We start from the raw sequence: 21463 nt of genomic DNA on the forward strand, positions 1-21463 counted from the left end.
CCTTCAGCGCTCGCTCGTGCTCCCATCTGTTCCGCCTGGAGTAGAATTTGCTCTTCTTGTCTCTGAAAAGATGCAAATGTGAGCGATGGTATAAACGATATTGTGTAATTTTATACTGCGATTGACAATATATTGGAATAATTTACAAACTTGGTATACCGCCCAGTCTTGGTAACAATACACAGTTTGACAAATTGTGGACTACATTCCACTATTTGTCGGTGCACCCTGATTATCTGGTGTGTTACAGAAAACTTATAGAAGCTAAACTCCTCAGTAGGAGTGCATTTGTTGAGGTTTCTTGTTGGCAACATGTGCTTGTAATTGATCTGATCTCTTAATATGTTGAGGCGTTTGTTGTGCCACCCTCAGGTTTATCTCCCGTCCACACATTGTCTGTTTGTCCTCTATCAATTTCTCATGTTTGTCTGTGCTTGTATTTGTGTGTTTGTGTTTTTCCCCCTCTCTCCTTCTCACTCTGACCTTGACTGTCCTGTGGTGTGGGGCTCCTCTGGCCTTCTGCTCTTTAGCTGCTCTTTAAGGTATTTCATTCTCACTGTCTTCCTCTCGTGAGTTGAGTTTTGCATTTGATTGTCCTTGACACCAAACTATGTTTACTTAAGCATTTTTACTATTGTGCTGATACACACTCGCTCACATACACACACACCTATGCTTTTAAAAGATAACATTATCACAGGGTTCATGCACCTTGGTGCACCTACAGTAGATCCATGTGCACGCTCAACCATAGGAGAAGCTCAGGAGTCAATTAGGAGTCAGTTGCTGTGTAATTGGGTGAGATATTAGCCTTAATGTCGGTAAATTAAAAACTGATCTTGAGGAACGGGCATGAAGGCGAGAAACCCTGGTTTCTTCCCAAGTCCACCCATGTGAAAGCACAGTGACAGGTGAAAGCTAATGAGCAGTCCCATCATACCTCGCGAACATCTGCGCGAACCTCCCTGCATTTAAAAAGAAAGCTTTGATAAATGTACGCACAGAAACACAACCCTCTGGTGACAGAGAGGCACACGGAAGAGCAGGAGACACGACCCAGCAACACAACTCCACTGAGATTTGACACTTCACACAATACAGCCTTTTCACACAACAGGTGGGAACTTGGTTGTTGCTTAGAACAGACTGGGGGGGGGAGACATTCTGCTCAAATGGCCTCTTTAACGGGTAAACAGAAGGAGTTGGCTTTTCATCAGAAAGTGCCAGGTTTTCTATACAAATCAAAGTCAAACAGCATCTTTGAAATGCATGTTCCACTCTCCCTAACTCTCTCTGACTACGGTACAGAGTGGTGTGGAAGTTGTTGAGCTATGCATACTAAAAATATCTAATAAGATGAAAGAAGATTAAAGCAAGGAGTTTATTTGGAGGTCACAGCCACCTCTTTTTTTCTTGGAAAATCAAAGCAAAAACATAGCATTTAACTGAATGTCTTCAATCTATGCTGGTGCACACGCAGATGTCTTATCTTGTGAAGTCAAAAACAACCCTTCGTCTCCCATTGAAACATTCCTAATTACCTGTCACATAGTTTACCTCCACTAATAAACAATGCACAATCACAAACAGTAGGATTGTTGCAGGTGTTTTTGTCCAATCAGCCTTAATGAGAATGATTGTCACTGCTGCCACTTTCCACAGATGTTGTATAAACACCCCGACCCTCTTTGGTCGGTGTTTAGCAGCAGTCATTGTAGACTTGGTTAATAACTTCCGTTTTTATTGGTCGGCTCTGTAATCAGACACCGCTTGGAAGCACTTAATTACTTAATTATAGTACTGATAGGCAAATGTAGGTCCTCTTTGTTGATTTAGTCCATCAAAGTTTCATTAAAAGTGGTCAATTTTTTGGTGTCCCAGTTTATTTATCAGGAGTCTCAACAGCATTCTCTGCCCTCAAGTAGATTGAATGAAATGAATGAAGACGCCTAGACGCTATAGGATTTAAGCTTTAGTAGCTGTTTTGTGACTTCATCTGATTAGTCCTTAGTTATTAATGAAGCCAATCATAGTTTGATACAAACACAGCAGATTGACACGCCATATGTGTTGTTCATTAGAAATATCCTGTCATCAGCCGTTTAACTGCTCCCATGAATTTAACAGACGACGGACAATGAATGAGCTTAATGAAGCTACTAAACACACTTTACTGCACACGATGCAACAACACTCATTTCCCACCTTTCAGTGGTATTACATGATACGATTACCTCAGAATCAATTTATTCCTGAACTAATTGAGTAAGGAATTAATCATTTTATGTATGTTTTTTATGTACTATGTTTTGTTTTTTTTGCGAAAGGGCGCTGCACTGAAATACATTCCAACCATCGTCAACGATGTCAAGCTGGTCTTCGATCCCAAAGAACTAAGGTAACATATGACGCACAACATTATTCGCCCACTTTTGTTGTCGTTTAAATTACACCTGTATAAACGGTTATAATCTGAAAGAAAGACGTATATGGTCATATCTGGCCCACTTCTCCATGAGCTAATTATCCACAGATAACTGCACATACAGCTGGAGGTATGCTGAATGGTTGGGAAAAAAATGATTTAAATAATACTCTCTGCATGTAATATTTTGACTCAATCATCATCAAAACACCATATCATGGAAACGTTTATGGAAGAAGGGTGTTTGTCTCTTTAGTACCAGAGACTTCAGTGGTGTCTCAATTCAGGGGTTGCATTCTCTGGTCTTGGTTGTTGATGTTCACAGTACCTCTTGCACCCTTGGCCAATTTCTGCCGCCTGCATAGCTGTACATATATTTCCTTGAGCTAGTTTTCTTCCCTGCCTGTGGTTTTTGCTGCCGTATTCTTTTTGCGAAGTGAATCATCAGTGGTATGAAATAGATCTTGGTATTGGTATCCCTGACAAGAATGGACCCACAGGGTCCTTCACTGCTTGGCAATAAAAAAAAAGAAACATTTCCTGGCTGCATTTAAAGAAGCCTTTGAAATGGGACAGCCCAATCACTCTGCTCTAATGTGATCTGTTGTCAAATGAAGCCTCCAAATGATGCAGCCGTTTAATTAGGACATAGGCCAATATCAAGATGCATGCTGTACGTTTCGATAGTTTTAAGAGGCTCACCATTTTATTAAGACTCTTAAAGGGGAAAGAAGACACTTAATTTGTCACCTGACTCTTACTTTCAGAGGGGAGTGTTGCTGTCAAAACAACTGAATAGAAAATGTACACATTATTCTCAAATGTTCATTGACTGTGAATAAAATTAGCAATTGAATTGCTTTTTATTTTTAAGTATACGTATGCCAGGATGAAAATTTAGTTAGGACCAACATCTTAATGGGATATTGTGCCTCTGGTAAGACTAAGAATGAATGTTTATGCCTTTGTCTAGCTCCCTACCTTCTGGATTGTTGTATCCAATAACTCAGCATTCACTAGCTGTAGTGTGCTGAGCGCTGGTGAAAGAGGCTCTGATCGCCTTGGAGACCAATTGAATGCTTTACTCAAGTGTCCATTTCAGTTAATCTTGTCTACCGTCCATCCCCATCATCTATTGCCTGATGTACTGTAGCGCTTTAATAAATGCTTTACTATTGAGGTACTAAAAGTAACAAAACGGAACATAAAATTTAACGATCCGCCCTTGATCAAAATGACTTTTTTGTACACATATAAATCAACATGCTATAAATCTAAATAATCCATTAACCAAACATTTAGTTTTCCAAACCATTCTTGAAGCGATGTGACTGTGCCCTTCATCCCTTTTTTAAATCCTTTTTATTTATGAAGACATTTTGTCTGAACTTGAGTTAACTTGTCTGCTCTTAATGACTCTTCAGATCATTTTCTTCATGTTCAGGTCGAACATTTTATCCTCTGTAAATATTTTTGCTCAGCCCAACATATTCCTTCAATAGTGCTCTCCTGGTCTGTGATCCATATTGAGTCTGATGCTTGTTGGTAGAAATACAATTCCTACCATTTAGTTACCAAATACATTTCAAGAAAGAGAGATGCCAACCAGAATCTATTCATTTCTGCTACACCTGTTGTTTTACAAATTTTAACAACACCTTCCTCCCTTCAAACACTTGGACATATTTAAAGAAATGCTAATACATGTGGGTATTTTCAAGGCTTTGAAATGTGCATATTATTTGCAAGCACTCCTCCTTCTCCATTTGCTAAGCTGCCATTTCCACAGCAGAGTTCAGCAGAGTTCAGCCACACAAGACCACCAATTTTTTTGTGTCTGGCCTCTGCTACAACAGGAGGAGAGGGATGTGTCCTCTCTGAGGTGTGAAAAGACAGCTATTCAACTCGCCCATTCTATCCCTCATTTCCCTCAGTCCTTCCACTGATTCTGTTTTTCTCACCTTTCCCCTAAATTTAATTCAGCATTTGTAGAGATTCTCCTCAGTGTGAACTGGACACAATTATCAAGTAGTGAAATTATGACTTTTTATATTTTTGATTTATCATCACCTTAAAGGTCCCATAATATTCAAAATCAACATTTTAAAAATTGTAATCCTTATATTTTGGACTCTGGAGGTCCTTTCAGTCGGCAAAGTGTGAAAATAGATGACTCACTCATGTTTTTGTGGAAGTACAGGAGATAAAACACGCGATGTTGACTTCCGCGCTCACTGGGACGTCACAATGCGTTAAATTCCTGGAATTGTTGTCTTGCAGAGTTCCGTTTTGTCCGTAAAAACACGTTAGAGAGCTGGTGAGGGCAACGGTAACAGAAAACCGGAAGTCTGTGAAGTCTGCGAAAAGTTCTATTCATGGCTCCACAGTGCAGCACAGAGTCCTACACAAACTTTCAGCCTCAGAGGATTTATCTGTCCAGTGGATACATGTTTATATGACTGCAATGTGCCGTAGCTCCCAGAAGCCTCTGTGGCTGATGTCATTTCCTGTCCCTTAAGTTTACTAAATCGAGCGTTCTGAACAGGGCTGTTTTGGCAGGCTGATTGAACTTCTGTGGTGCTTCCTTCTTATGGTATTCTGACCAAAGCATGTCACAGACATGTTCATTAGGACACCAGGGAACTAGTTAAGCTTGTAGAAATCAGGTATAATATAAGTCCTTTACATTTTTAATTTTCTCTTCTGCCTGTATTCATGTTCTGTTATCTGAAGGTACTTACATCTTGCTGGATATTTGTCACACATTTCGGGCCACATGGAATGGCCCTCATCAGCAGTAGAAACAGTTGCATTGTAATTGATAATCTCTATAACCACTGAGCAAATTTTAAAATGTAATGTATTCTCTGCGGATGTTTTCTAGAGAGACTACTGTAGCATAATCTTATACCTGACGAGAAGCTAGTGTCAGAGTGCATTCAAAGCCTGTTTCTCTGGGGTCAGTTGACAAATCTTAATTTTCTCATGCTGTATTTTCTTCTCCAACTCCAGCTTTAATATCTGACAAGTTCTCGTGTGGTTTGTAGAGCCTTTAATTGTGTTTTGGATGATTGCTCAGACACAGTCAACTAATCCAGGATGCCTGATGAGTTTGACCTTTTTGTCTTTATTGTTTCTCTCTCTGTCTCCACAGCAAGCTTTTCACCGAGTTCATCTTAAAAGTTCCTCTGGGTCGTCTGGTGAAGCAGAAGCTCGACTGTCTGATTGACATTGTCCACAGTGATCTCTTTACGCATCATGGTGAGAACATGCAGATACACACGCAGGGTTTGTGCAGCCATTCTTCTCAGGACACTGCATTGACTTCCATTCATTTGGACTGCCTAAACGATGTGTTATCCTAGCCTTAACCATAACAAGTTAATGGCTAACCCTAACCTTAACCTAAACACAATTCAAATCTTAGCCCTAGACTTAACCAGTTCTTCAGAAATTATAGGTCCTGCCTCATTAGAAGCAGGTTTTGTTCCCCATGAGGACCACTGGCCCTGTGAAAGTCAGTGTTTATGCCAGGAAAGGCCTTAAGTGCTAGCGAAAACAAGCACACACAAACTGTAGTCACTGTTCTTTGCCGTATGCACCTTCACTCACGGTGAATATAGGCAATCACACGCACCACCTGCTCCCCCTCGGCAGCCCAGCGTGAGCCCACAATAAAGGTCACTGGTGAGGTGTTGTGGAAAACCCTCTTGTTATCTGAGAGATGAAAAGCATCCCCACTGCTAAAATCCTCTGGCCTTGTCTGTATAAGAATATCAGTATTCCTGTCTGCCCAGTGAGTTTAAGTCTCCATTGTTACTTTATTCGATGTTTTTACTTGTAAACACCTTTTCCTTTAAATGTGTTTGTCTTTTTATTTATTTTTTTATTTTCCTATTTGTCTCACACATTTGCAACGCTCTTTGGACCACATACCATGCTATGTTTTTGGCCACGTTGTAGTAATGTTAAATATGAGGTGCAGGGATGGAGATGAGGAACTCTAGCTTAGTTCCCACAGCCATGCTAGCCTGCAGCAAACTGCAGCCAAGGCCCTGCTGCAGTGACAGTCCAGGGCCAAGCATTTTGCAGGAGGCAACAGTCTCCTGATGCCGTGTTAGTCGCGATACGGACACACTCACACTACGCCCTGTTGTTCTCAATTAAATGCAACATTTCTAACCCAGTAAAACAGCAACCGTTATTTACCCCCAAAGCAATGTAAGGGCCATGGACAACAATTATCCACTTGCATAGTTGCTCTGTACTTGCCAATAGCAGATGTGCAGTTCATCATAAATGGGTAAACAATATGATGACATTAAAACTGTATATATTATATTGAGCACAGTATACATAGGTATTTCCCTTCAACACCAATTAGTGATAGTGAATTTGTCCTCTGTATTTAACCCATTTTTATAACACATATGTAATGGGCCCGGGGGAGCCATAGGGGATTGGGTGCCTTGCTCGGGGGCACACCAGCCCCTCGGTTACAAGCCCATTTCCTCTTGACAATGGGCTGCTTAATGATCTAGTGCCAAAATACAGTACAACTATGTGATTGCTGTTTGGCCACTTAGTTGAGTATCCACTGAAGGACAATGCTCAGTGCGTGGTCCTTCGGTCATTACTATTGATCTGTTTATGTAACTGTGGACAAGCAAGCCTCTCCGATGCTTGCGAGTGGCTTACTAATCAGCAGCAGTACTTGTTGCTGTCATGTGGATGTGGAAGGGCCCAACTGCTCAGTTGTGAACATCTCTTGTAGTATTTGAAGTAAATATTTGTTTCCAAAATGTAGGAAAACAGCGATGGAGAATGCTTAAAGATGAAATTGACTATGATGTGGCTTTAACGTGGCTGTTCCTCCTGCTGCTGTAAACGTGTATTTATATGATGTGACAGGGTTTTTAAATGAGAAAGTCGGGCGTTTTCATGCATTTTCATTGCCCATCAAATGTGCAAGCAGTAAGGCCCGCCTCTTGGTTGACTCTGATTGGCTGCCTGGGTTAAGTGCAACATTGACAAGTGCTGTGACATATAGCAGTTGTTCTGATTTAGCATAGCTACGTGTCTCTCCGATCTCCATAAAAGGTTATCATATACACTTAAAGGCTTGAAGCAAATAATTATCCAGAAAGACAATTTTTTTTCTTGTTAGTCAACCCTCAGTTTAGAATGTCTTCATCAACATTCATTGAAGGTGCTCACTGATGTTCTTTCCTGGAGGCTGCAGAGTGATTAATATAGTGGTCGTTTCTGTGCGATAGCATGTCCTAAAATAGCACTTTTTTTTTCGTCCTCAGAGAACAAGATGACATCCCCTCCACCATGGGTTCCTCCTCGATATATTGTAGTTTAAATGCCACTCCTCGACTTTCTTTGGCGTGCACGCATAATTCTCTGCTGCAGTTGTGAAAGCCTAATGAACTCGGGGAAAAAAATTGAAGTGTTTTTGTTTTTCATTTTGGAGGCACAACGCCGTGTCACCTTCACTGTTGATGATATGAAAGGAGCGAGTGGGACGGTGATGCATAAATCACTTGCAAATGGGCTCACTGGAAGAGAACAAATATGTCAGCTGCTCTCCTGGTCTGTGTTAAAGGGCAAAAGCACTGTAGCATTCCAAGATCTGCACTGGAAGTTTGAGGAGAGAGCACTCATGGCCAAGCTTGATAGTTCCAGTCTGCTTGGCCCACTCCCACCCTGCAACTAGTGTGTGTGAGTGAAAGATTGTACGTGCAATATGTTTGTGCTCGTATGTCTCAGTCAAATCTAAGACCCCATGAGGACTGCTGGTCCTGACAAAGTCAGTGTTTACGCCAGAAAAATTGCACACACTTGTAAAAACATACATTTTCCCCTTAAAGCACAAATCTAGTTTTTGTGCTCTATTGCACAACACCAATGTCATGGTTGCGTTTTTGTGTCAGGGTGAGCTAACCTGTGACAGGACTTTTAATATTCATACCATTTCTTGTCAAGTTTTTGTGAAAAAGTGAAAGCTTTACCGTGTATATCAATGTAGAGCAGCTTTCCCACTTCCCACTGTATTGCTGTCAGGCACAGAAAGATGTTCAAAACGGAAATAGTTTTCAATAAAATTTTAATTTTTCATCCGTAAAGGCACACCTGAGGGACTCGTTAAATACCTTAAAGATCATTGGATGGATTAAGATAAATCCTAATTAGTTTCAGCAAGTTTTTTTTTTTTCTTATCAAGTTTTAGTGCTCAGAGAAGAATATTCTTGACCCTGATGAGCTCTGGTCCTAAGGTATCTTTAAAGGTCCCATATTATGCAAAATCATCTTTTTAATTATTTTAATACTTTGATATTTTGATTTTCATTTGGGACTCTGGAGGTCCTACCAGTCACCAAAGTGTGAAAAAAGATGACTCCCTCATGTTTTTGTGTTCCTCCTCAGTCTAAGCACAGGAGATAAAACACGCAATGTTGACTTCCGCGCTCCTTGGGCCGTCACAAGACGCTAAATTTATGGAATTGTTGTCCCGCGGAGCTCCGCTTGTCCGTAAAAAAAGCGAGTGCTGACGAGGGCAACGGCATCCGAAAACCGGAAGTCTGCGAAGTCCGCAAAAAGTTCTATTCTTGGCTCCACAGTGCAGCACAGAGTTCTACACAAACTTCCAGCCTCAGAGGAATTATCTGCCCAGTGGATACATGTTATATATGACAGCAATGTGCCTGCTAGAGCCTGCAAATGATCACTTTTGCAAATGCTAACTGCTGTTAACGCCAAGTAGCCTCTGTGGCTGATGTCATTTCCTGTCCCTTAAGTTCCTTTTTACTGCCATGACAAACACACTCATTGCAATAATCTCTCCAATATAAATTGCAAAACAAGGATTACAATCATAATGCATTTTATTTGTCAGAGCCTTTCCAACACTCAAGGACACTTTACAAAAACAAACCACAATAAAACACAGACACAGTAGGACGAAACAGTAAACAGATAATGGAGTAGAAGGCTATTTTGAGCAGGTGGGTTTTGATTTCATGTGGAATCTCTATTTATTTGAGCTCCTCTGTAATTATTTTTACACTGGGATTATTAAAGGTTATTCAAAAGGAGGTTCGCAGCTATGCAAGCTTTGCTAGACGATAATAACGGTGTAATTGCTTCACTCATCTATGCATCAGTGAGTCATTAAAAATTACTTTTTAGATTTTTACTGTAGTCTTTATTTGTTTGATTGTTCATTGTTGCATAATACATTCATTACCTTTTCATCACATGGCCTCATCATTTTCTCCGCATCAGTTGATTGCAGTTTCTGTTGAAAGTAAAATTGAAGCAGCTTTTGAAGAGATTCAGCTGTTGTATGTGGAGAGGAAAGTATTGACTTTTACTTTCCCAATCTGTTTGCAAGAAATCATTCCCTCTTGCTCAGCTTCACATGTAGTAACTCAACAAAAGGATTGGAGAACTTATTCATATGCAACATCCCAGAATGTTGTTTGTCGTTCAGCCTTGAACAGTGTGTTGTGTGTGCTTCATTGAGCTAATTAAAGCTGTAACATTATCTGTGGAGCCAAGACATTTTTATTGATTTTTGAATTGAAATCTGTTGTTGGCTGACCATTTATAGCCACAGCATCTCTCTCCACCTTGTCATTATAGCAGTTGTTATTTGAAGAGCACTGCTCTCCCTGCAGTCTGCTGCAGAACTGGTGATACTGTCACTCAGCGACATGTTCTTGTTCTGAAGGGCCCGTATTCTCCATGTCAATAAATGGATTTACCAACAAAACAGTTACTCCTCCATCTTCGTATTGAATCAGCTAAACTGCACCTTGCCATGAAGACACTGAATCGGATAGTTTCATAAAAAATATGGTATTTATGTTAGACTGCCTTAGTTTCTTTCCCATGTATTGTCTATATCTTCCATGTCCAATTACCAACCAAATTTAATTATGTGGAAATATAACTATGTATATGACATCTCCACATCTCAAAGAATAGATTAAATGTTGTTGTTAATTGTATTACTGTAATTATTGAAATTGATTGATTTTCACACCAGTTCACAACAGCTACATGTTTTTCCTGGTGGGGCAGTAACAGATTGGATGTTTTGATTAAGGTCTCTTGGGTCAGACTTTTCCTCCCTAATATTACAAGTAAATTGTGCTTTCTTTGTCTGTTCCCAGGGACCTTTGGAGCCCATGTCCCAGTCATTTTAATAAATATGTTCATTATGTACATTGTTTTAATTTAATCCTCTGAGCTGTGAGGAAGCTATTAAGAAGATGCATGCTTCCAGATCCACACTGTGTCGAGAACATATGCTGCGCTGCCTTGTGCAATCTATCATCTGCTCTTTGTGTTGAATTGTGAACGTGTGTATTTGCCTTGGTCCCCGCAGACTGTCGTGAGATCCTCCTGCCGCTGATGACAGAGCAGCTGAAGTTCCACCTGGAGAAGCGAGAGGAGCTGAAGGCTTGCTGCCAGCTGCTCAGTGACATCCTGGAGGTGCTCTACAGGAAGGATGTGGTAAGGGACACAGCTCTCCTTTTGCTTCTCTCTGGGCTAAACAGTAACAGGGGAATAGTCACACCATGAGGAAAAGACATGTTTTGACTGAGGCTATTTAACTAAACGCTGTGCTGTTAGTTAGCTTGGATGCTCCACATGTCCCTAGAGGAGCAGATTTTCAAGCTATTTTTCATAATCCATCTGTTGCTCAAAGTTGCTAGAAATCATCTTCAACAGCATGAATGTGGCAACGATCTCTGAAGGAGTGAGGACTCCTTTTAGACACAGAACATTGTGTGTTCTGACTTAAAGATCCAATGTGTAACATTTAAGAGGGTTCGTTGGCAGAAATGTAATATATTATCCATAAGTATGTCAGCTGAGATGAGCACAGCACCCCCCAAGACTCTCTGGTGGAGGATAAAGCGATAGATGATGGATGGATGGATGTTTCTTTTAGTGTATAATTGCTTTTTAATAAAAAATACTTTGGTTTTTGTAGCTTAAGAATAAGCCCTTAATGTACTTTAGGTGAGGCCCTTGGTTTACGGAGGCTGCCATGTTGTGCCTCCATGTTTCTACAGCAGTCTGGAGAGATAAACCAGCCAGACATTGTGCCTTGCATTTTGAAGAGGGTGCTTGCGATGTGTTGTGGAAATGCTCTGCTGCTGGTGAAGAATGAAAGCGAGATTTCTGCTGGCTGACAAGGTTTAATTTTCTTTGCAAAGAAAAGGTCAATCTACACACGAGTGGTCGTAGCTGGAGAAAGACCCAGAACATGGCGAGACCTATACATTCATACCTGATGAACACCCCTTTCAGATCTCTTTGTCTGGGAAGGGGTCTGCCCCGCCAGGCCGTGCCTTCACACCCCTTTGTCTACTGCAGGTATCGGGGCCGACTCCCCACAGAGGTATCCCGCGGATGTTGTAGTTAGGTGCAAGTTAAGTCGAGACATTCTTATTTGAATAAACAAAACGACCTGGTATCTTCGGAATGGGGTGTTGGGCAACTGTAGCTCTAAAACAAAGACATTAAATTTGCCATTACAGATGCAAATGAAGAAAAAATAAAACTGTAACTGTATATTAAAAAAATTTCAATATACAGTTAGGTCCATAAATATTTGGACATCGACACAGTTCTCTTTATGTTGGCTGTAAACACCACTACAATGGATTTGAGATGAAACGAACAAGATGTGCTTTAACTGCACACTTTCAGCTTTAATTTGAGGGCATTTACATCCAAATCAAGTGAACGGTGTAGGAATTACAACACTTTCTATATGTGCCTCCCACTTTTTAGGGGATCAAAAGTAATTGGACAATTGACTGAAAAGCTATTTCATAGACAATTGTGGGCCATTATTTCATCTTCAATGACACAGGTAAAAGTTCTGGAGTTGATTCCAGGAGTGACATTTTCATTTTGAATCTGTTGCTGTTATTTCTATATGAAATCCAAGGAGCTGTCACTGTCAGTGAAGCAAGCCGTCATTAGGCTGAAAAATCAAAACAAACCCATCAGAGAAATAGCAAAAACATTAGGTGCGGCCAAATCAACTGTTTGGAACACTCTTAAAAAGATGCACTGGTGAGCTCAGCAACACCAAAGGACCTGGAAGACCACAGAAAACCACTGTGGTGGACGACAGAAGAATTCTTACCCTGGTGAAGAAAAAGCCCTTCACAACAGTTGGCCGGATCAAAAACACTCTCCAGGAGGTCGGTGTTTGTGTTTCAAAGTCAACAATCAAAAGAAGACTTCACCAGAGTGAATACAGAGGGTTCACCACAAGATGGAAACCATTGGTGAGCCTCAAAAACAGGAAGACAAGATTAGTATTTGCCAAACAACACCTAAAAAAGCCGTTTCAATTCTGGAAGAACATCCTCTGGACGGATGAGACCAAGATCAACTTGTACCACAGTGATGGGAAGAGATGAGTGTGGAGAAGGAAAGGAACTGCTCATGATCCACAACATACCATCTCAACAGTGAAGCATGGTGGTGGTAGTGTCATGGCGTGGGCATGTATGGCTGCCAATGGAACTGGTTCCCTTGTATTTATTGATGATGTAACTGCTGACAAAAGTAGCAGGATGAATTCTGAAGTGTTTCCAACAATATTATCTGCTCATATTCAGCCAAATGCTTCAGAACTCATTGGACGGCGCTTCACAGTGCAGATGGACAATGACCCAAAGCATACTGCAAAAGCAACCAACGAGTTTTTTAAGGCAAATATGGAATGTGATCAGTCAATCACCTGACCTGAATCTGATTGAGCACGCATTTCACTTGTTGAAGACCAAAATGAAGGGAAAATGCCCCAAGAACAAGCAGGAACTAAAGGCCGTGTCAGTAGAGGCCTGACTGAGCATCACCAGGGATGAAACCCAGTGTCTGGTGATGTCTATGCCTTCCAGACTTCAGGCTAGAATTGACTGCAAAGGATTTGTAACCAAGTATTAAACAATGAAAGTTTGATTTATGATTGTTTAGTTTGTCCAATTACCTTTGGTCCCCTAAAAAGTGGGAGGCACATATAGAAAGTGTTGTAATTCCTACACTGTTCACTTGATTTGGATATAATGCTCAAATTAAAGCTGATCGTGTACAGTTAAAGCACATCTTGTGTGTTTCATTTCAAATCCATTGTAGTGGTGCATAGAGCCAAAATAAAGAGAACTGTGTCGATGTCCAAATATTTATGGACCTAACTGTATATTATGTGACGGCCACCTTATTCCCTGACATCCTTGTAGAAGGGAAGCGTGAGCAGAGGAAACTTGCATACGTCTGTGTTACTAATTCTGACATCTTTTTACATCTATTCAATCAATCAATTAACATGATATTTTTTGTTCCAAACAATTCATTCATTGTTTTTATCATCTAAGAAAATCTGAATTACCCATAACCCTCAATGTTGTCTTTCAAGGGGCTGTGCCTAAAATTATTCATGTATTAATTGTTTTTTAATACAGATGAATGAACAAATCACAGCAAAAAAAGACTTCTACAATGGCCTCAATTTTCCAGAAAAAGCTTAATTATGTGATCTTATGCAAACTCTCCTGTAGGTCTCACCCATTATTACCAAAACAGTGAGCAGAGAGTGAGAACTATTTAATCCACTGTTCTCAATCCCAAACAGAAAACAGAGAAATGAGCAAACAAGAGAAGATGAGAACAAGTGTAAATTGATTACCAGAATTCGATCCTCGTTGTGTAGATCAGTTGCTAGAATCTTCTATGTTCTGAGTCCCTTGATGTCCTCTCTGAGGATCTGTCAGACTCTCCTCGCCATTGATCACTGCCTGGCCTCATATACTGAGAGTGCACTTCACTCTCAGCGATCACACACACCTCTCCCATGTGCACTGGCATCAACACTTCATGTCTCTCTGCCTCTTGTGTTGCTGCTTCGTCTCGCTGCCTTGCTCTATTTTCATATCTTTCAGGCACCACTCGTTACTTTTGACTTGAGTATGCATGGTGGATTAGAAAAGGGGCAAAGCTATAAAAGAATATACTGTGGATGCTCGTGTCCATTAGAGGTTTTGAGTCATCAAACAACTGTGTTAAGCATATCATTGTATATTTTTCCCTTAAATACTTATTTCTTGGTGCACTGGTTTTGCATACAGCCCTCATACCTCATACGGGTTTCCATGAAAAGATGTGCGTCACACTGGCTGCACTCAAAGGCAATATCTGAAACTCCCTCTTCAGATAGTTTATCCCCCCAGCACTTGCTCTCTCGGTGTGATAGTGTGCATGTCTGTGTCTGTGTGTGTGCTTGCAAGGTTTCGTTAACTTCAGAAAGAGCTGCATAAATTATTGAAAGTGTAGGTTGAGAGTTCTGTTTGCTTAGAAGATCTCCCCCTCTCAGGCACATGGAGGGAGTAGAAACAGCTCTCTGCTCACAGAAACTAACAAGCAAGTCCAAGTAAATGTGTCGCCACTTATTTCTGTGGTGCAGCAAACGTGTTTCCTCTTCCTGAACCTAGGTTGACTTACCGTGTAAGTCAATTTCTGTTTCCTTAACCCTAGGTTAGTGAAGAAGCAGTGTTATTAGTATTATTATTTTTGTCATTTATCCAAAATGCAAATGCAATCTACCTAAATCACTATCAGTTTTTGAGAGCCATGATTTCAAGGTTCAGCCTTGACTCATTCATCAAGTTATTTTGTAAAACTGGCTGATCCACTCGTTTTTGAATGAAAAGTTTTTTTTTTCTTTTCTAGCACAGGCAGTTATGTAAACTGCAATTGGAAAAACTCATTCACTTCTTTCCTGCCATGCAACCTTGTGTGCCAGAGGACATACCGTAATTTCCGGACTATTGAGCGCACCTGAATATTAGCCACACCAACTAAGCCGCACTTGTCCACAAGCCGCAGTTGTCCACGTTGTAACATGAGATATTTACACAGAAATATTTTTTTCTACTGTAATGTTTAATTACTGTAAATAAATGCATTTTTCAAAAAAGTGCCTGTAACACAGCAGTGCCACAGCAGTAACACTGCTGGTTAAAACAAATAACCAGCCTCCAGCCAGCCCAGAAGTCATTGATCGCTATCTTCCTCCTGCACACTAAAACCACTAAAGTCGTCTTCTTCAGTGTCAGACTTGAAAAGCCTCAGAATGACTTCGTCAGACACTTTCACTCATTCTCTTTCGTTGTCGCTCTCTGTCACTTTCGTCTCGAGGCGAATTTGTGCATGTGCCGTTCTCTTCATCTCGCAGCAGTCCAGGCTTTCAAAACCCGTTGGTGATTTCTCGCCGCTGGTCATCCAAGCCTCACACTCAACTCGGAGTGCTATTAGTGTCTTCTTCTGCATTATCTCTTCCACCTGTCTGTCTCGCTGTTGCGCTTCCGGCTAGAGCGCCCCCTGGAGGCCGTTAGCCTGTGAAAATCTATAGATCAGCCGCATTGTTATATAGGCCACAGGGTTCAAAGCGTGTGAAAAAAGTAGTGGCTGATAGTCCATAAATTATGGTGCACATATACTGTTGCACAAGTATTTGTTTTTGCAGGATTTGTATTTTTCCTTTTGATAATGCTGAATTATTAGATGATATTCAGTATCTGTCTGATACTGGACTAAAACACTTTATCGAGTATTGGATAGATAAAAATATACAATCCGAAAATCCTATCTATCGCATGCTTTTAAATATGAGTTATAATTGTTACACAGTTTTATGTCTTTTAAATAGCTACAAAAATGTGTTACTTTTGTGATATCTGTATCAGACTATATTTGTCCCTATGTTTGTATTGATGTGTGTCTTTTCTTTTTGTTTTGCAGGGTCCAACCCAGTGGCATGTGCAGATAATCATGGAGAAGCTGCTGAGGACAGTTAACAGGACGGTTATCTCGATGGGCCGGGATTCCCCTCACATTGTAAGTTATTCATCTGCTTTTTTCACCCAACTCTCTAGAGGTCTAGTTACCTGTATGAGCCTAACTTTCACCACCTCACTACAACTCCAAACCAAAGCTTTCATTATAGAAAGATTCTGCATCGACAGAATGCACTCAACCTCAAACAACCTCAGTCAAACTGGGGCTTTGATCTTCTCCCATCTTCCTCCAGTTATTTTTGTGTCAGTCTGTGTTGTAGTGCCTTTTGCCATTTCTTTTTTTCATTTTTGTGTGTTTACTCATTTATGCGTTGGGAGATTTCTGATATTCTGTGCTGCAATCAAATCCCCCCCCTCTCTCCCATGCATTTTTACTGCCTTTAGCATCCCTCTCCTAATCACACTCACTCAAGCAGGTTAGCAATTAATGCACTTATCAGTCATCTCTGTGTATACGCTGGTTGCCTTTCATACATTTTCATGAGTGTCACGTATAGCAGCTTCAGCGTCCTTTGACTTTCTATTGCGTCGTGTTGCCATCTGTATCCAGCTTAGCTGCTTGTATCACGTAATGCAACTTTTAAAGAGAGTAATGAACATATGCAGGTTTTATTAAAGTTTTTACGATAAGGAAGGATCTTCCTCTAAGGGCATTTTCAGGGCACATTTAAATTTAGCTATGAAAGAGTGATTCTCTCTGAATTTCAATTATGTAAGGGGGCGAGAGAAACGCTGTGAAATACTGACTTCTGATATTGACTGGCTGATATAGCTTCCTTTATTCTCCCATGTCAGGTTACTGTTCATAATAGTTTTGGCTTGTGTGTTTTGCATTTATCACCTGTCTCTGAGTCACATCCGGTGGTGATTTAGTAAAGCCAGCCCAGGTTCCCAGACACACTAATCATCTCATGTTTGGTTTCATGTGTGGATGTACTGTATGTTAAGTAACAATGCATCTGTGCATTGTCCTGTATTCTGTTTTATTCCCTCCTTCATTCTATTTTTTTTCTTACTCGCATGCTTGGGCTACTGTGTGGAAGTATTGCAGCAATGCACCAAGCTAATCACATAGATCACAAGCCTTTTGTACTAAACCCTCACCATACTTTCCCCATTCTGTGTCCACAGAGAGTTGCTTACTCCTTCTGGTCACACATACATGGCTAAGTACATGGCATTGCACCCATATGTAGCTGATCCCACGTTCTATATTATTCAAAAACAGTGTTTTGTCCATTTTGGAGCATGTGCCATCAATGCATATGGTCCACAGGGTCACAAACTCTTAGCACCATGCACCATGGATGAATACTGTTGTAAGTTGAGCTTTGAGTGTGACCTCCCCTTTTTACTTATTAGCGATCTTTCTGGAGGGATCAAGACCCATTTCTCAGCTTAATCTCTACCTCCAGCTGTTGCGGTCTTTTGTCATGTCAGAGATTCAAATCCTGGTCTTCTTTTTCCCGTTGTCACAGAGTTTTGAGTGTTGCCGTTTGAACGCAGTTTTGATCATGCATGTCAGATATGGAACTTGTCAGTCACTTGGTGTAAAAAGCTATTGCCACGACAGAACACATTGTTCTCCTTTCCACTATATTAAGTGCATCAGTTTCTGCCTCCCCCACCTGTGGTGTAGGTGGAATAGCGTTTCCTGCTTCCAGCAGTGGCTGCTGAATGGAGCTGGTTAATGAAACCGCCCTACCTATGACTTTCATTAACCCCGCTTTGTACGGTATATATGTGCCGCTGTGTATGCAGCCGGCCTTTATTGTCCCCACTGACCTCTGCCTTTCATAAGCTGCCGTCTCTGTAGCTAGGTACTGCACTTTGACTACCTTGACATTTCTAAGTGCTTGTGTAATATTAAACATTGCGTCCAGTGTCCTTATAAACCTTGGGTATTAGAAGTCGCATCTGAGCCTTGTCCTTTTTTTTTTTTGAAAGCAGTGTGGCTCTTTTACTTAAAAAAATGCTATATACATTACAGCGTTTGGGGCAGAAGCTGCATTAGAAGCACGTCCCCACATCATAATTTAATGATCAATAAGGTTTGAGAGAATTTTTAAAAGCTATGAGACCCAGATAGTGCTGCTAAAGGTGTCGTAGCATTCTAATCTGAGGCCTGCAGTTGGTGCCTCTGGGTACTGTCACATACTCTGCAGGCAGATCGTCCGCTGCCGCTCATACAACCCAGCTGCCAACCACTGAGCTTGTTCTTCTGAGTGGCAGCGTCTTTAGATTTAGATTTATGCATTAACGTCCTACTCTGGCCGCTGCCTCTCTCTTCCTCGCTCTGTTTTCCCTTTCTCCCGATGATGCTGAATACTGATGAGAGTTGCCCCAGTAACAACTTGGGGGCTTCGGTTTAGTTATGCGATGTCACCGCAGTGCTACTCCTGTTAGTGTCGACTACACAGCACAGTTGTACATTGCAGCAGGCCGTTTATTGATATTCATGTCCACCCTCACACAGGTGGAGAGGAGTTCTTATGAATACATTTCCACCAGTGAAATCACCAAGTTCTACCTCTGTGCCCTTGAAAGATTATTACCTGTGCTAGTTTCAGGCTCTGGATCAGTCCCGTAGATGTAGATAAACATGGACAGGAGGCTGCGTTTCGAAAATCCAGCAAAACAAATGCTGTTATGTTACTGACCTTTGAACATTTAGTTATACAGCGTTAGCAATTACTTACACGTCAAAGTTGTAGCTATGATATACCTTAAAGTCCTAAAATTGGATCATTGTACCTTTAACAGCTGTAGTTTTGACAAATAAATGTGGATACCTGTGTCCTTCACAATGCAGAAGGAATGGAGTGGAAAGCTGCATTGAACACAATTTCTGTGCTATTGATAGACGGTGTGGAGCTGACTGGCTGCGCTTCATTTGTTGCATGCTCATGCGCCGAATACAGTGTACTGCCACCTCAATTAAATCAAATCAGACCACAATCCTCTCCTGTGCCTCCCTCTGTCACTAACCCTCTTTATCTTTCCATCTTAATATCTGATTCAGTCCAGCTATTTCTCTTGCCTCTGTATCTCTGCAGCTCTCCACCTCTCTCTCCTGCTGTTCAGACAACTGCAGCGCTCCTACAGAAAAGGAGCATAGCGAGATATGCCACTGCATTATAATGCTTCAAACATTCACTTATCCCTCACTGACGCACCTCTCCTCTCCTCTCTCCTGGGCTGAAACTTTTGACAGTGTCCTCTGGGGTTTATTGACCCTGTGACAGCTCATGCTGGATGTGTGCTCGCTGTCAACAATGTGCAAGAACTGTCAGGACTTGCGAGGTGATGGACTGTAGTTAAGGGGTGTGCAATGTGAAGCAACGTATTTGCACCCTCGGGCTACATTCATACTACTATGTTTTCATTGAAAAAAAATGGCATTTTCAGATCAGAACAGTCTGCATCCAGTCGATTCTGTCCTCTGCAGCAACAAGGGTGAAAAACAAGTAAAAGGATTTTTATTATGAGATAGATGACGAGGTGAAACTGAAACTGTCGCAGCTGATAAGAACCAATCACAGAGTAAATGCGGATAATGGCATCATTGTTTCCAAAGGTCTCAATTTTTGCTAAAACGCAGCTCTGGTGTTTTCAAATGAAAATAGATCCAGCAACGTTTTTAAACTACCCCAAAGACTCAGTTTCCAAAGCAGAATGTATGTGTTTTCAAAACAAAACACAGCATGGACGTTAGTCCCAATGGTGTGTCGTATAAAGCCAGGATACAGCAGGATAGTCCTGTGGACACGGGTGAGAGAATGAGGACAGTGCTGCCCTCGAGCAGCTTTGGCTCCTGGAGCTTCAGCATTGGTGTGAGGATGACACTGCGTCCCTGGGGCATCTACTCATAGCTGTGTCCGCAGTTTACCTCATGCTCTCACCTCGTAGCTAGTTTGAGCTATTGCCAGGCTGGTGCACACCCGTGTATGGACACACAGGAAAAAGACCCGAGATGGCTAAATTGAGGTTTATAAGTGTAAGCTTTGGATCAGATGCAGGTTACTTTTCCCTTGGTTGTATTCTGCTCTAGTGTTGTGGCACCCTGCTACATAAAAGAGATGCAGGGCTGATTTTATGTGCATTTGAAAGCAGGGTCTCCAATTTGTTTTCACATGGTTGGTTCACCCAAATAACAACGCTTGTTTGCCTTATCCCTGGATACCATGCACATAGTTGAGGCTTTGTTTTCCCATTGGTTTCTGAGGTTTTCTCTGCAACAGCTCTGCAAATGACACTCAGTCCACCTCATGCTTTGTGAGCTCTGTAGATGTCAGTTTTTATTTTTCATATTTTGCATATTAAATCTCTTTATTTTGTTTGTTTGTTTAAAAAAAACCAGTATAAAATACACAGTATTGCACATAATAAATCAATTGCACTTCTTTAAGGTACAGATAAACATCTATGTCTCTTTTGATGCTACAGTGTATCTACTGAAAGGAACTGACCTGGCATGTACAGGAGTATGAATTACATGAAGCCAACAGAAAGCAGTGTGTTGTAGTTTGCGAAGGTGAAACTATTTTGCTCGGTATTGTTGTGACAGTCGATGAAGATGTCTTTTTTATCCCCTTGAAACCACTTTGGCAAATTTCCTTTCTTTTGGGGGCAGTGTTCTTGGCTTAAAGAGTGACTTCGGTTTTATTTTCCTCAGGCACACTTACCTTAATATTGTTGTCTTTTAGATATTGGCTGCTCTCCCATTCAAATTATTTTTAGCCCTATTATATTCTACACACTGTATATTTATATGTTACTGTGAATGGCATTAACCCTGTATGACGTTACTATGTAATTTCTTTACAGTCAAATAGATGGGAAGCAGTTAGCTGTACATTGTAATAATATAATAAAAAGAAGAGGGGGAAAAAAGAAGAACATAAAATAAAAAAAATTGCATTTTCTTTATAAAGTGTTTCTTGAAAAGCTAGAAAATATCCTGCAAAATCTCTGATGGTTATAAAAAAAAAAAGCATGCAAGGCTACATGCCCACCACCCTGCACTTTAGTAGCCCTGGTTGTGTTAAGTGGCACATTCACTCTTTCTGGCTTGATGTCAGAAGCTATCATAGTAGCTGATGCAGGATACTGCAGTAATGCAATCACAGCAATCATTTACACTTTC

General features: G+C 41.0%; 1 protein-coding gene across 1 annotated transcript in view; it reads left to right on the forward strand.

The window, feature by feature from the left end:
* The window catches only part of dock1 (dedicator of cytokinesis 1), a 176055-nt gene that overhangs the window by 55141 nt on the left and 99451 nt on the right, over positions 1 to 21463 (forward strand). Inside the window, exons 24-27 of the mRNA XM_083904018.1 lie at positions 2328 to 2398; positions 5580 to 5686; positions 10824 to 10951; positions 16262 to 16357. Coding sequence (XP_083760144.1) covers positions 2328 to 2398; positions 5580 to 5686; positions 10824 to 10951; positions 16262 to 16357 — 402 coding nt within the window. The remainder of the gene's footprint in view (positions 1 to 2327; positions 2399 to 5579; positions 5687 to 10823; positions 10952 to 16261; positions 16358 to 21463) is intronic.

This window comes from Microchirus variegatus (genome assembly GCF_963457635.1).
Source record: "Microchirus variegatus genome assembly, chromosome: 17".
NCBI lineage: Eukaryota > Metazoa > Chordata > Actinopteri > Pleuronectiformes > Soleidae > Microchirus > Microchirus variegatus.